This window comes from Perognathus longimembris, chromosome 16 (assembly GCF_023159225.1).
Source record: "Perognathus longimembris pacificus isolate PPM17 chromosome 16, ASM2315922v1, whole genome shotgun sequence".
Taxonomy (NCBI): domain Eukaryota; kingdom Metazoa; phylum Chordata; class Mammalia; order Rodentia; family Heteromyidae; genus Perognathus; species Perognathus longimembris.
In genome coordinates this window covers 37,270,861-37,285,686 of record NC_063176.1, presented here as the reverse complement: position 1 = coordinate 37,285,686, position 14,826 = coordinate 37,270,861, and the positions used below count along the sequence as shown (strand labels likewise).

The 14,826-nt window shown below is 38.9% G+C and overlaps 1 protein-coding gene across 2 annotated transcripts in view; it reads right to left on the bottom strand.

Moving 5' to 3' along the window:
• The window catches only part of Tmem156 (transmembrane protein 156), a 31,914-nt gene that overhangs the window by 10,666 nt on the left and 6,422 nt on the right, over positions 1-14,826 (bottom strand). For both annotated transcript variants that reach the window (XM_048364225.1, XM_048364226.1), the window contains exons 2-5: positions 8,439-8,705; positions 4,874-5,137; positions 3,040-3,159; positions 275-358 (exon numbers count right to left, since the gene is read on the bottom strand). In XM_048364225.1, coding sequence (XP_048220182.1) covers positions 275-358; positions 3,040-3,159; positions 4,874-5,137; positions 8,439-8,705 — 735 coding nt within the window. The remainder of the gene's footprint in view (positions 1-274; positions 359-3,039; positions 3,160-4,873; positions 5,138-8,438; positions 8,706-14,826) is intronic.

The following is a 14,826-nucleotide window of genomic DNA, read 5'->3' as shown; positions in this document are numbered from 1 at the left end:
AACTTTTATTCCTCATTGCTTTCTCTCCTCTGCCTACTCACACAAATTTCTTCCTACCAATTAAGCCAACTTTCCATTCTTTAAGGAGGTAGTTTTGATTGCAACTGTCCTCTGGTAATAAGACATATTAAGCTGGATTTCGTTTGCCCTGGGCTCCTTTATAGCACATACAAGGCTGATGTAAATGAGCTGAGCTCTTGCGCTAGCTCTCTACTGACATGATACAACATTGGAATGTTCTGAGCATGCTTCGTTCGCAGGTGGCAGAACTCACCTGAAATAACCCGCACAGTCAACGCCCTCTGCTTCTCAGAATCACCTCTTCCTAAGAGATCAGACATAGGTTTGCATTTATCACCTAGTCCAAGAAAAGAAATGAAATGTTGAGATGAGAAACAAGCTTATTCTTTTCCCACATAATTCCTGGGTGGGCACAAAGGGTCACACAGGAAAAAGGGTCATTCACAGCAGAACATGGAGTAAGGAGTTGTCAAGAGGTTTTGTTCCATCTTCTTAAATCTGTGATTTTCCCACTACCATAGATACCATTCTGTCTCATCCTCTGTGAAAAGCACCTGGCTCAAGGCTGGTTCTGGCATAAAAGTTTGAGAGAATCCATCTCACTCAATGGCTAGTCTCTGTAGCACATGCCTTTATGCCAGTAGCTGGGCAAAGTGACAGGTGCCTGTTATCTGAAGTGGTATGGGAAGCACAGGAAGAAGGCTCTAAGCTCAGAGTGACCCAGGTATAAAGCAAGACCCCACCTCAAAAATAACGAAGGCCACAGGGAAGCATGGAAACATGGCTCCGTGATAGAGTACCTGCCTTGCAAGCTCAAAGTCAACCCCAATACAGCCAAAAATAGTTACAAATGAGAGTATTAGAGACAAGACTTGACAGAAAACTATTCTCAAAACTATCTGCAACAAATTCTTAGTCAAAATAATGAATGGTATCCTTATTTAAACCTAGAAACAAGCTCTTGTTCTGCTACTGAAACAACAGCCATGCCTGCTAATAAACCTAATAAGAGCTTTGGGAATAAGCAACCACCATAACACTACTACTCTTTACTGAGAACTAACTCTGCACTAGACACTATCTTTAACTTCTTTAATAATTTCTTTTTCCTTTTTATTTTTGGCTACTTATATTTGAACTCAGAGCCTTGCATTTTCTAGCTAGGCATTGTAGCACTTGAGCTATGCCCCCATCCCCTTTTATTTAATTCCTTAAAATGTTTTAGGTATCTTTAAGTAGTTGTACAAAGGAGTTTTAATTCAACATGTCAATTGGTTTTCTTTAATTTTTATTGTTATTACAAAGGTGATGTACAGAAGGGTTATAGTTAAGTAAGTCAGGTAATGAGTACATTTCTTTTTGGATAATGTCACCTCTTCCTCAATTAGGTTTGGGTTTTTTGTTGTTGGGTTTTTTGTTTTGTTTTTGTTTTTGTTGATCATGGTGCTTGGATTCAGGGCCTGGTCACTGTCCCTGAGCTCTTTTGCTCAAGGCTAGAAATCACCATTTTGAGCCCACAGTTCCACTTCCAGGTTTTTGGTGGTTAATTGCAGATAAGAGTCTCATGGCCTTTCCTGCCCAGTCTGGCTTTGAACCTTTGCTCTCAGATCTCAGCCTCTTGGGTAGCTAAGATTACAGACATGAGCCACCAATGCCTGGCATCAATTAGTTTTTAAATAAGCAGTTATGCTTGGGATACCCTGAACCTTGATCCTCCTATCTATACTTTGTGAGTAGTTAGGATGACAAGCATGAGGCACTGTGCCCAACTTTTATTGGTTGAGGTGGAGCCTTTCCCAGAATGGCCTCAGACCACCATTGTCTCCATCTCTGTCTCCTAAGTAGCTAGGAATATAGGCATGAATCACTAGATCCAACTAAAGAACCTCTTTATTTCAATCCTTAACAGAAGAAGAAAAGCATACTTAGCTATGTTAACTTGCTCAAAGTCCATAGCTAATTAAGGTTGTACTTAGAACTCACACCTGTCTTTAGAGCTATTCTTAAAATGATGCATTTTAAGAGATCAAATACTCATCTTATAAATTGTCCATCAGGCCTGACATTCAGCCAGTGTATGCTGACATACACACCAGTATCATGCCAGTCACTGACAATCCACTCTGACAGGTAGGTGCTGTGGTAAACTACTATGAAATATATATACAGAGAGAGAGAGAGAAAGAGAGAGAGAGAGAGAGAGAGAGAGAGAGAGAGAGAGAGAGACTATAGATATATACATATACAGAGATATTTTTTAAGACCAGGTCTCAAAATATAGTCCAAGCTAGCTCAAACTCAAGATCTTCCTGCCTCAGTCTCCTGTGTACTGATTACAGAAATGTAATACCATACCTGGCTTTGTTAAATATTTTTAACATTGTTTTTATTGTCCTGATTTCCAATTATATCAGCTAAGTCTCTTCCCAAGATCAACTGACACCCATTCTTGAGTGTGTGTGCATGTGTGTGTGTGTGTGTGTGTGTGTGTGTGTGTGTGTGTGTTGCCAGGGATTGAGCCCAGAGCTTTCTTTGTGCCTGCTAGGCAAGTGCGCTCTCTCTCTCTCTCTCTCTCTCTCTCTCACACACACACACACACACACACACACACATACACACACACACACACACACATATTAAAATTTGGCTCCAGCCCATACTTATCATCTGGAGCCACTGTGCTCAAGATCTTTAAGTGAAGCTGTCACCACTTCCCAGCCTTCTGCTGTTCTTCCCTGACCTCTTTGAAGCCCCACTCAACTTCTTATTCACCCAGTCTTCCTGTTCCCCCCATTCACTTCTCTGGATAGGAGAAAGATACATGAATGCTGGTGCTGTGACTTCTGGATTATCTAAAAATCTTCCCTTTATTCCTTACAGTATCTAAAAATCCACCATGTACCCATAGTAGGTATGCAGCAAATGATACATTGAACTAAAAAGAAAATTAAGGCCACAGAGAAGTTCTTTGACACAACATAGACCTCCCGCGTAGTGGATTCCTTTCTCAGTACTTACTATGCCACTTCTGGGCTCTCCTGTGGCCTTCAAGCACTTTGTGGATAATGAAGATGATCAAAAATATGAAAACTAATAGAACTAAAATGTACCAAGCGATCTTCATAGAGCAAGTGACATCTGTGAAGAAAAAAAAAGTATGGTAGGATACAATCAAAGATAAATAGGTAAAGGCGGTGCGTGGAGGTGCATTTCCTTCTGGGGAAGCTGGGAGTGCTATCTTGAGATCCTTCCTGATGTATTAAATGAGGGTTCTAAATAAGGAGACTTGACCAGGTGGCTTTTAGGGATACATTTAGTTCCAACATTCTAGCATTCCTGTCTTTTACAAACAGTGCTGACATGAGTTTCCCTGTCATTGCCATTGGTAGTTCAACAGAAGTCTCAGAACCAATCATCAAAGTGGAAGTGAATGCAAGCAGGATGAAGAAGGAAGGGAAGAAAGGGCAAATCCAAAGGACTGGAATCAGACCTATGAGGGGTCAGTGCAGGTGAGTAAGCAGACCTTCTTCTCATCAGCTAAGAGATGTTCAGTGGTTTACATGTCTTTGGTCAGGTCGCATGGAACATAACAGCTTATGGTATAAACTTGCTCATTCCAATAACAGTAGACAACATGGAGAGAGCCATCCAACAAATAATAAAGCATGGTCTCCCTTGGCCCTATAAAAGACACACTGGCTAGCAGACCCAAGCTCAACATGACTCAACATGGATGACCACATCAAGTTGTGGATGTAGTCATCTACAGACTTTCTAAGGCCCTCTGTGTACCTTCTTTCTTGTTCCTGAACCAGAGAGAATCAACTCCTTTCTCCAGATCTTTTCAGATACTCTTCCATAGCCCCCCACATTCACAACCTGTTACACACCCTCACTGCAATAACTATAGGGCAAACTAATCACAGGAGAAAGTTCTCTAAAGTCACAGTTTACCCTAAAAGGGCATAAACATTACATAAATGTAGTGTTTCTAAGAGAACTACTTCTAAACAAATTAACCAATAGAGAAGCATTCTAAAACTACATATAATGAAAGCAGTATATAGTACAGTTGACATGTCTGAAAACACAGTAACTTGCTGTTTCTTAGCACCTGTAGCTCTGGAATGTAGGTATGTTTGTGTATGCATCTTCCTCTCTTAAATACTGGCTCTGTCCCCAGTGCCTGACACAATGTGTGGCATTCAGAAGGCATTTGGTAAGTGAAGGCATTGCTGCTCTCTAAGAGCAGACCTATGGCTGAAATGGGCACACTACTTAGCAGAAAGGATTGGTTGTCATCATTCAGGGCAGGGTGAGTAGGAAATTAATCAGCCTTAAAACAAATTAAGACATATGTAAAATTTATTGTTTAGTCTACTTTTCCTAGTGTCATCTAGTGACCTTAAGTGCCTAATCTTTAGAGTGTTATATATCAAAAAGCTCCCTTTAGCTAGGTCTGGTCCTCAGGTCTGAGAGAATGTGTTAAGTCAGCTCAGAACTAAATACAATAACACAGGCAAAAAATATGAGCCCCTACCCTTTGATACCCAAGTATGATGACTTTACATCAAATACAGCTAATAGGCAGGTCTGAAATTATTCCTGGATCAGAGGACCTTCATAATTCTTCTCAAATCATGACACATACAGAATACCTCTTCCCAGATGAAGACTGAACCCCATAAATGGCTCATTTTTAAAAGAAAAAGCACATAAAAAGACTAAGATGCCTTTCAGACCTATTATTTTATCACTAAAATTCTTCAAATTCAGTATATGTGATTCAGTATATGTAAATTCAGTATATCTGATTTCTTCTTTTTTTCCATTGTAATTTTATTAGACTTACATTTTACATCCATTTCTAGATGCAAATAAATGTGAATACAATTGTCATCATATTCCATAGTTCTACACGTATGGTTTAAGGACTCTTCCTGGTTTAAGGACTTCTTCTCCATAAATGTTGATGTTCTGGTATGAGTTTTTAGATTGCAGCTTGTGTTATATTCTTCCAAGTAATCAACAGTAGGAATTATGGTGACATTAAAATGTTGACAAGGTGAGTAAAAATCATTGTCTTTTACTGCCATTGATCCTCTCATGATAAGACCTAGATTAAGAAACAGATTTGCAAAATAGTAACTACACAAGAGAACACAATTCAAAATGAATTCTACTCCTATCTTTATAAAAATATAGGAACAAGAGACGTCCACATTGAAAATAATTGTAAAAAGGATTTCATATTTCCAGATTATGAAAAAGCCAGGCATGGGTAGGGCTGAAATAGGCATGGAACCTGTAAAGAAAAATATAGACTCATAGAATGAACCATCTTTTCCAAGAACATTCACCATACTTTCCATCCCATATTACTGTTGCAAGTACTGTAAACTAGGGGCTTTGCCTCAGAGATCCAGATGTTGGAAGTGCAAGACCAAGGTTTCTCCAGGCTGTGATGCAGAATCTCTTAGCTTCTGATGAGAGAGAATATTGCCAGATTGCTGGCAATCATTGATGTGTGTTACCTTGTAGAATCCAACCTCATTCTTTGCCTTCCACTTCACATGATGCATGCCCCGGGTATGTCTCTGTGCCATAATGCCTTCTGTTATAAGAGTATCAACTGGGAAGTTGTGGCTCATTGCCTGTAATATTATTTATTCAGGAGTCTGAGATCTGAGGACAACAGTTCAAAGCCAGGCTGGACAGGAAAGTCCAGGAAACGTTTACCTCCAATTTAGTAAAAGCAAAACAAAACAAGAAGTGGAGGTGTAGCTCAAGTAGTAGAGTATCAACCTTAAGTGGAAAAGCTAGTGGACAGTGCATAGGTCCTGAGATCAAGCCCAAGTACTGGAAATAAATAGATTAATAAATAAATAATCAATCATATTGGTCTAGGGCCATCCTAATTATCTCAACTTAACAAAATTATATCCATGATGACTATTTCTAATATCATTATTTTTAAGTATTGGTGGTTAAGACTTCAGTATGTAAAATTTGGAAGGACACAATTCAACATAATGTTATTCTAAAACTTTGCCTTCCCCTTTGACCCTGAGAGGGACTTACAACCCATTAAATGCACTGCAAATAGCACTGTGAAACTGAGCCAGAAAAACAAATGAGGTGATTTCCACTTTGTTCTTTGGAACACTAAAACCATAGCCTTGAGTCACTGTGCAGCAATCTGACAAGCCCCAAATGAGCCCAAGTGCAATGATGACCTCACAAATGACAACAGAGTAAAAGGACAACATACAGCAGAGAAGGAAATACTTGAAAACTATACTTCTGATGAAAAAATATATAAAGAACTAAGAAAAAGAGACAAATTGATTTAAAAATAGGCAACTGCCAGGTATAGTGATATATGCCTGTAGTCTTAGCCACTTATTAAGGCCTACATAGGAGGATGTCCCGAGTCCAGGAGTTTGAGGCTAGCCTGGGAAACACAGAGAGACCTTGATTCAAAAGACTGAAAGAAGGGCTGGGAATATGGCCTAGTGGCAAGAGTGCTCGCCTCTTTTACACGAAGCCCTGGGTTCAATTCCCCAGCACTACATATATATAAAATGGCCAGAAGTGGCGCTGTGGCTCAAGTAGCAGAGTGTTAGCCTTGAGCAAAAGGAAGCCAGGGACAGTGCTCAGGCCCTGAGTCCGAGGCCCAGGACTGGCCAAAAAAAAAAAAAAAAAGACTGAAAGAAAAACAACAACCACAAAGAAAAAGTAGCCAAAGGAAAAAAAATAGCAAACAACCTGAACAAATGTTTTTCCAAAGAAGACACACAGGCGGCCCATAGGTATGTGAACCAGGGTTTGACATCACTAATCACCAGAGAAATGGACATCAACACTAACACCTAGGGTACTGTGAATATCATCAAAATTCCCAAAACAAAAGAGGATGCAAGGGACATAGTTGATGGGAAAATAAAATAATTTTTGATAACAAGTTATCAATAAGCCAGCCCCTGGTGGCTCACACCTGTAATCCTAGCTATTCAGGAGGCCGAGATCTGAGGATGGAGGCTCAAAGCCAGCCTGGGCAGGAAAAGCCATGAGATTCTTCTCTCCAATAAACCACCAGAAAACCAGAAGTGGCACTGTGGCTCAAGTGGTAGAGCATTAGCTTTGAGTTTAAGAGCTCAGGGACAACGCCCAGGCCCAGAGTTCAAGCTCTACGACCCATAACCACCACCACCAAAAACAAAAAGTTATCAATAAAAATAGAGCTACCATATGCTCCAGCAATCCTAATTTCTGATAGATATCAAAAAGAATTGAAATCAGATCTCAGAGAGATAGCTCTGCTTCCATATTCATTGCAACATCATCCACAATAGTGCAGACAGGGAAACATCCCAAGTGTCCAGTGTCCATTTATAGATAAATAGATAAGGAATCATGGCAGGCACATGCAAACACCACACATATGCACATTTGCAAGCACACACACACAATGTTATTTAGCCTTGAAAAAGAAAGAAATTCTGTCACTGTGGCAACATGAACGAACTCAGGGGGACAGTATGCAAAATGAAATAAGTCAGACACAGAACAAATATTGTGTGATTCTCCTTACCTGTGGCATCTAAAATAGCCAAACTAGGGCTGGGAATGTGGCTTAGTCAATTCCTCCTCACCACATAAACAGAAAAATCCAGAAGTGATGCTGTGGCTCAAGTGGTAGAGTGCTAGCTTGAGCAAAAGAAGCTCAGGTAGATTGCCCAGGCCCCAAGTTCAAGCCCCAGGACTGGCAAAAAAAAAAAGCAAACCATAAAAAAATAGCCAAACTATTGGAAACAGGAAGTAGAACAGGGGTTGCAAAGGGAAAATGAGGAGCTGCTAAAGGTTATACAGTTTCAGCTATGGGAATGATCAAGTTCTAAAGCTCTGCTGCCTACTTTTCCAATGCATACTTTGTGAACAATATGATACTATACACTCAGAATTTTGTTGGGAGAGTGGACCTCATGGTAAGTGTTCTTAGCAAAATAACAAACTAAAAGACCACTTACAGGAAAAACTCCTGAGACTTCATGAAGAGAGAGATGCTCACTTACCATGGGCTACTCTGCTTCCCACTGTTTCAATCCCAGTCACTATGTAGCACCAAAAAGATCAAGCACCCCAAGCCAGAAATGCCCAGCTATATCCAAGAAGAAAGGGACAGGCAGGCAGACAATGTGCATTACAATAGTATTTGGAGGATAGATATTTTGTTATCAATAAAACAAACAAAAAACAGTCCTGTGATACCACTCATCGAAACTCATACCACTGAGTGTTTCAGTGGCACTGGATTGTAAAATGGAATGTATGAACATGTTTTTACAGAGTAAGTTAATTCACACTTGATAAGCTTTATTTCTCCATCCACTCCACCCCCTTCACCTTGGGTTTACCTTCTGACAATTGTTCCGTAGAAATGAAATCCATGTTTCCTTTGGATTCACAAACCAAACAGAGGGAGCACCTAGTAAGTTTACTTGTGATGTTTTGGCAAGCTTTAGTGACATTTGGGAAATGGGAATATTTTGGAAAGACTCCCATAAGAATCTGGGTTTCTTTTACTGGTAGCAGGAAAGTCACAGAAGAAAACTTTAAGGACAGTGAATAGGTGAAATTAGACAGTAAGCACACTTCCAGACAGGATAGCTCCAATGTTCTTCCTGGTAATAAAAAAGAAAAAGCACTTTCTTTACTGTGAGGCTTAGAGGTTTGGGCATTTAAATAAATATACAATATATTCTCTTTTTTTCTTAGTAATATTTTAGCTTATTCATGACAAGACTTCGTTTTTACATGACTTAGTATCTTAGCACCTATTTTATTCATTTCTTTTTTAAACTCATCAACATTTCCTTGATTTTCAGAGGAAGTTCTTTATTAGAGGAATACTTAGAGATCCTAGCATTTCTACTGTTCTCTGTTTTGGAAGTTTTTCAACAGTCAAGGCTTGGGTTTTCTGAATCCATCTGTTCCAAAATAGACACTCACATCAATTGCGTAGAATTGAGCAGAGACTAAAATCAGATCTTATTTCTATGTAGTTTCTTAACCCTGCTGTAGCAAATTACCACAACCTGGGTAGTTTGAAACAAGAAAAATTCATTCTCACCTACTTCTGGAAAATAGTTCAACCCAGGTTACATCAGACTGAAATCAAGGCATCTGCAAGATGATACTCCCTCTGCAAGCTGTAGGAAGGAAGCTATTCCTTGGCCCTCTCCCAGCTTCCGAAGGTTGCCAGCATCCTTTGGCTTCTGGCCTGTCTCTTCAAGCCATTGTCTCTGGGTCACCTTGACTTCTTTTCTGTAACCTTGTTCTACTCTTCTGCCTATATGAAATCTCCCTTTTCTTCTTTCTTATAAGAATAGTTGTGATTGGATTTAGGGCTCACAAGTCTTTGTTTTTACAGAAACCGGAAGTGGCTTTGTGGCTCAAATAGTAGAGCTCTAGCCTTAAGCACAAAGGACAAGTGCCCAGGCCCTGAGTTCAAGCCCCACAACAGACAAAACAAAGTGAAATTTAATATGATTATTGCCCTGTTTTAGACTTGGAATATCCCCCAAAGGCCTGATAGGCTATAGGTGAGCCGGTTGGCCATATTGGGGTATGATGGAATGTACAAAAGGCGTGGCCTCATGGGCGGTCTTAGGTCCTTGTGGGTGTGCGCTCTGTAAACAGAATGGAACCCTAGCTTCTTTCTTCCTCTTTGATCCCAGCTGTGAGGTGAGCTGTTCTTGTCAGCCACATACTCTGTCCTGCTTATCTGTATCAACACAAGCCCAAATGGACACAAACCTCCGAAATGACTCTTTCTTTTTTCTTTTGATAAGTTTAATTAGCTCAGGTGTTTGTTACAGTAGTAGAAGGCTGACTGTGATATCATAATTTTCGTATTTGTCTGCAGATAAATATCACAGATGGGGATAGTGTATAAAATGAAAGAAAATTGAGTTCAGAAACAGCAGAGACTCTAATGCTGTGTCTGTCCCAAGCCAAGACACTGGAACAATTTCCCTCATCTGCAAGAAACAATAACTCTGGGTTTCATGTTAGATGCTAATAACTTTGCTATAAACCGTATAGGTTTATAAGAGTATTGAGGGGTACTTTACACCTGAAAATCTTTTGATATTTGTAAAAATGTGTGCATATTATTTAAAATATAAACCCATATTCCAAAGTAAAAATTAAATATTTATTCTTTATCTGGGAGAGGCTCTTCCGTGACTTAATTCATACAAATAATCAAAGCTTACTATGAAAGAAATGAGGGGCGAAGGGTAAACCAATTCAACAGTGATCCTCACTAGACATTATGTTGGAAATGAACTCTACAAAAGTGAGAGAAAATGAAATGTTCAAAAAGAAATGTACTTATTACCTGACTTGTGTAACTGTAACCCCCTCTGTACATCACGTTCACAATAATTTTTTTTGCCAATCCTGGGGCTTGAACTCAGGGCCTGAGCACTGTCCCTGGCTTCTTTTTGCTCAAGGCTAGCACTCTGCCACTTGAGCCACTTCTGGCCGTTTTCCATATATGTGGTACTTGGGAATCGAACCCAGGGCTTCATGTATATAAGGCAAGCACTCTTGCCACTAGGCCATATTCCCAGTCCCCACAATAAAATTTAAATTAAAAAAAAATGAGAGTCCTTATGAAGCCATAATGATCAGAAAGGAACAGGAAATGGATCTTCAGAAATTCTACCTCTGCCAGTCATTTGTTAGCAGGAATAAATAAGTCAAATGGTCAATTCCATCTTCATGTAGCTTATTTAGAGATTCTCCCAGCCATAGGGGACAAAATGTTGGAAGACTGCTAATAAAAATGTGGGGCTGGGAATATGGCCTAGTGGCAAGAGTGCTTGCCTCGCATACATGAAGCCCTGGGTTTGATTCCCCAGCACCACATATATAGAAAAGGCCAGAAGTGGCACTTGTGGCTCAAATGGTAGAGCAAAAGAAGCCGGGGACAGTGCTCAGGACTGGCCAAAAAAAAAAAAAAAAAAATGAGGAGCACGATAAGTGATTACTTCATTACTTCATCTTAGTGCAAACTTAAATTCAAATGAGTGATTGATATTAAGCTATTTTTCAATTGGTAGAATTTGTATTTTAATAACTATTCCCTACATGTTTACTTACTAGTAATTTTTATTATTGTTTAATAAACTAAATGCTCATTCCCTAGCCCTCTATATTTGAAATTGCTTGTAGAATAATTTGCATATGATTTCCAGCTATAATGAAATTTTATAATTTAGTAGTAATAAAAGGCTTGAAGGGAAATGGAAGTTTACTGAAGTATACTATTTTAGTCTTTCTAACATATTTATAGTCAGTCATAACCAACTTATAACTGTAATGAAAATATTGTCCTCAAGAATAATGACTAAAGAAAGAGAAAGAAAAGTGTCATTTTAAGGAACCCTATAATTTTTTTGCTTTTTTAATATTGCTAAACCTCATGAAAAACTTATTTCTTTCCATCTTTCCATTTTCCTTACTGGCCTTTTCTAGCTTATGAAATTTTCAGTTTCTAGAATTTATATTGCTATGATGTGACCTAGAGAGGGATGGAGAACAATTTAACTGTGAGTATTGCAGTCTTCAAACCCAACTGGGTTTTCTGAAATTGATAATACATCCTTTATATTTAACTGTCAGATCCTTTTATGATTGTTTTCAACCTTGGTTTTAAACTATTATATCAGAAAAGAAATAAATATAGAATGTATCCTTTCCTGGTATCATTTTAAGAAATAATTCCTCTCAAGTCATTTTGGTCATTGGGAAGGCTGTATGTTCTTATCTCCATAGACAAAAAATTATGAATTTAACTACTGCTATTAGTATTACTGGAAGTCTGACATCTAAATTCTCAGCCTGGGAGACAGAGGGCATCCCAGAACAACTTCAGGACTGGGGCTGTGACCTCTCAGAGGAAGGACTCAGAACACTAAAGTACATGAAAGTACAGAGGCTTGTACTCAAGACCTGGGTGCTGTCCCTGAAGCCTGTTTGTGGTCAAGGATAGCAATCAAGTGGTACTAACCACAGCACCACTTCTGGCTTTTTCTGAGTAGTTTTTTGGAGATAAGAGTCTCACAGACTTTCTTGCCCAGGCTGGCTTTGAACCACAATCCTCAGATTTCAGCCACCTGAGTAGCTAGGATTACAAGTGTAAGCCACCAGTGTCTGGCTTATTTTCTCTTTTTAAAGAAAAACAAATAGTAAGACAAAAGAAACATCAACTATCATATTTTCTTACGGAACTTCTATTATAAGAATTTATCACACTTATGCATTCATAAAATGTATCATATCAATTAAAGATGAATGAAAATAAACACATGCCCGTGTATCTATTGCCCTGATTAGCATATTTTTAGAACTATCAACATCTATGTATAAATAGCTGGTGTATTTTTGTGTGTGTGCTGGTCCTAAGACTTGAACACAGAGTCTGAGTACTATCCCTTGGCTTTTTTTTTTTTTTTGCTTAAGGCCAGTGCTTTTCCATTTAAGCCACAGTTCTACTTCCAGCTTTTTGGAAATAAGAGTCTTACTGTTTTTTTTTACCCAGGCTCACTTGGAAATGCAATCCTCAGGTCTCAGCTAGGATTACAGGCATGAGCCACTGGCATCCAGCACCTTTTTGCTTTTTTATTTAATGAGTTATGTTTTGGACATGTTGATACATACAGCTGTAGTTAATTGTTTGTGGTATTCTTATGAATACTGTATATTCACACCAGAGTTATTCATTTTCTGACAGTGAATAATTGGGTTGTTTCCATGGCTTAGCTGTTATGAATAATGTGGCTATGAACTGTAACTTTTATACATTGCTGATAGGAATGTAAAATAGTACAACTTACTTTAGGGAACAGATTTTCATTTCTTATAATTTAAATATCATACTTTCTGTAGAACCCCGAAATTCCACTCCAAGGAATTTACACAAGAGAACAGAAACATATATCCGTACACAATGAGATGCCTGATCATGAATTTTTAATGCTAGTTTTAAAAATGTATTGTTGTCAAGAACTGGAAACAATCCAAATTTTCAACATCTAATGATTATACAAACAACTTTGAGTATATCTGTGCAATGGGATATCACTCGGCCACAAAATTAATTTTGAAGACATCAGGCCAAGTCAAGGAAACCAGTCACAGGTGACTATATAACATATGACACCATGGGTATGCAACTGCTAACATGCAGTGCAGTGCCTGGAGGAGAAAGCTCTTCTGTAATGGAGCAACAAGGAAATTTTGCAAGTGATAGAAAGTTTTATATTTTAATTTTGGTGGAAATGACATTGGTGCATACTCTCATGAAAAATCATCAGACTAGGTCTGGGAATGTGGCTTAGTGGTAGAGTGCTTGCCTAGCATAGGTGAAGCCCTGGGTTCAATTCCTCAGTACCACATAAATAGAAAAAGCTGGAAGTGGTGCTGTGGCTCAAGTGGTAGAGTGCTAGCCTTAAGCAAAAGAAGTTCAGGAACAGTGGTCAGGCCCTGAGTTCAAGCCCCAGGAGTGGCAAAAAAAAAAAAAGATCAGACTATACCCTTCAAATGAAAGCGTGTTGAGAAATATCTGTTCAAATCTTTTACCTACTTTTTTTTTTTTTTTTTTGCTAGTCCTGGTGCTTGAACTCAGTGCCTGACCATTGTCCCTGAACTTCTTTTGCTCAAGGCTAACACTCTGCCACTTGAGCCACAGTGCCACTTCCGGCTTTTTCTGTTGATGTAGTACTGAGGAATCGAACTCAGGGCTTCATGCATGCCAGGCAAGCACCTTTCCACTAAGCCACATACATTTCCATCCTTTTAACCTACTTTTTTCCCTTTGGATTATTTGTGCTCTTGTTACTCAGTCTTTAAAAGTGCATTATATATTTTACATTGTATCCTCTTATTTATAGATATATGGTTTGCAAATATTTTCTCCCATTTGTTTGTACCCTATTGATTGTTCACCATAAAGAAGCCTTTTAGTTAGAGGCAATTCCATTTGGGTTTGGTTTTTTCTTTTGCTTTTTGCCTTTACCAGGGTTTGAACTCAAGTCCTTGTGCTTGCTCAATGGCTTGTTCAGCTGGCACTCTACTACTTGAGATATGGCTCCAAGTTGGCTTTTTGCTAGTTATTTTGGAGCTAGAGTTTCTTGAACTTTTTTTCTAAGGCTGGCTTCAAATCACAACCTTCTGGATCTTAGTCTTCTGAGTAGTTAGGATTAGGGTATGAGTCACTGGCACCTAGCTTTTGCTTTGGGGATCTATACAAAAAGCATTACCTAGACTAATCAAGAAAATCTTCTCCTATGTATTCTAATAGTTTTCAGTTTATAATCCATTTATAACTCTTTTTCAGTTGATTTTTTTAATCTGTACTTTTTATTGACACATGGCTGGGCGGGGGGGGGGGTCTGTTTTGCTGAAGACTTGTGCTCTATCACTTGAGCCACAGCCCCACTTCAGCTTTTTGGTAGTTAATTGGAGGTAAGAGTCTCACAGACTTTCCCCTGGGCTAATTTCAAACTCTTGTTCTCACATCTCAGCCTCCTGAGCAGCTGGAATTAAAGGTGTACTCTACTGGTGCTCAGCTTAATTCTGGTTGTTTTTTTTTTCTTATCCATTGACATTATGTTTTTATGATAGAAACATATATTTTAGATAGATTCTCATGAACTTTTTGCCTAGGCTAGCCTAGAACGGTGATCCTTCTGATTTCAGCTTCCCAAGTAGCTGTGGTTACAAATGTGAGCA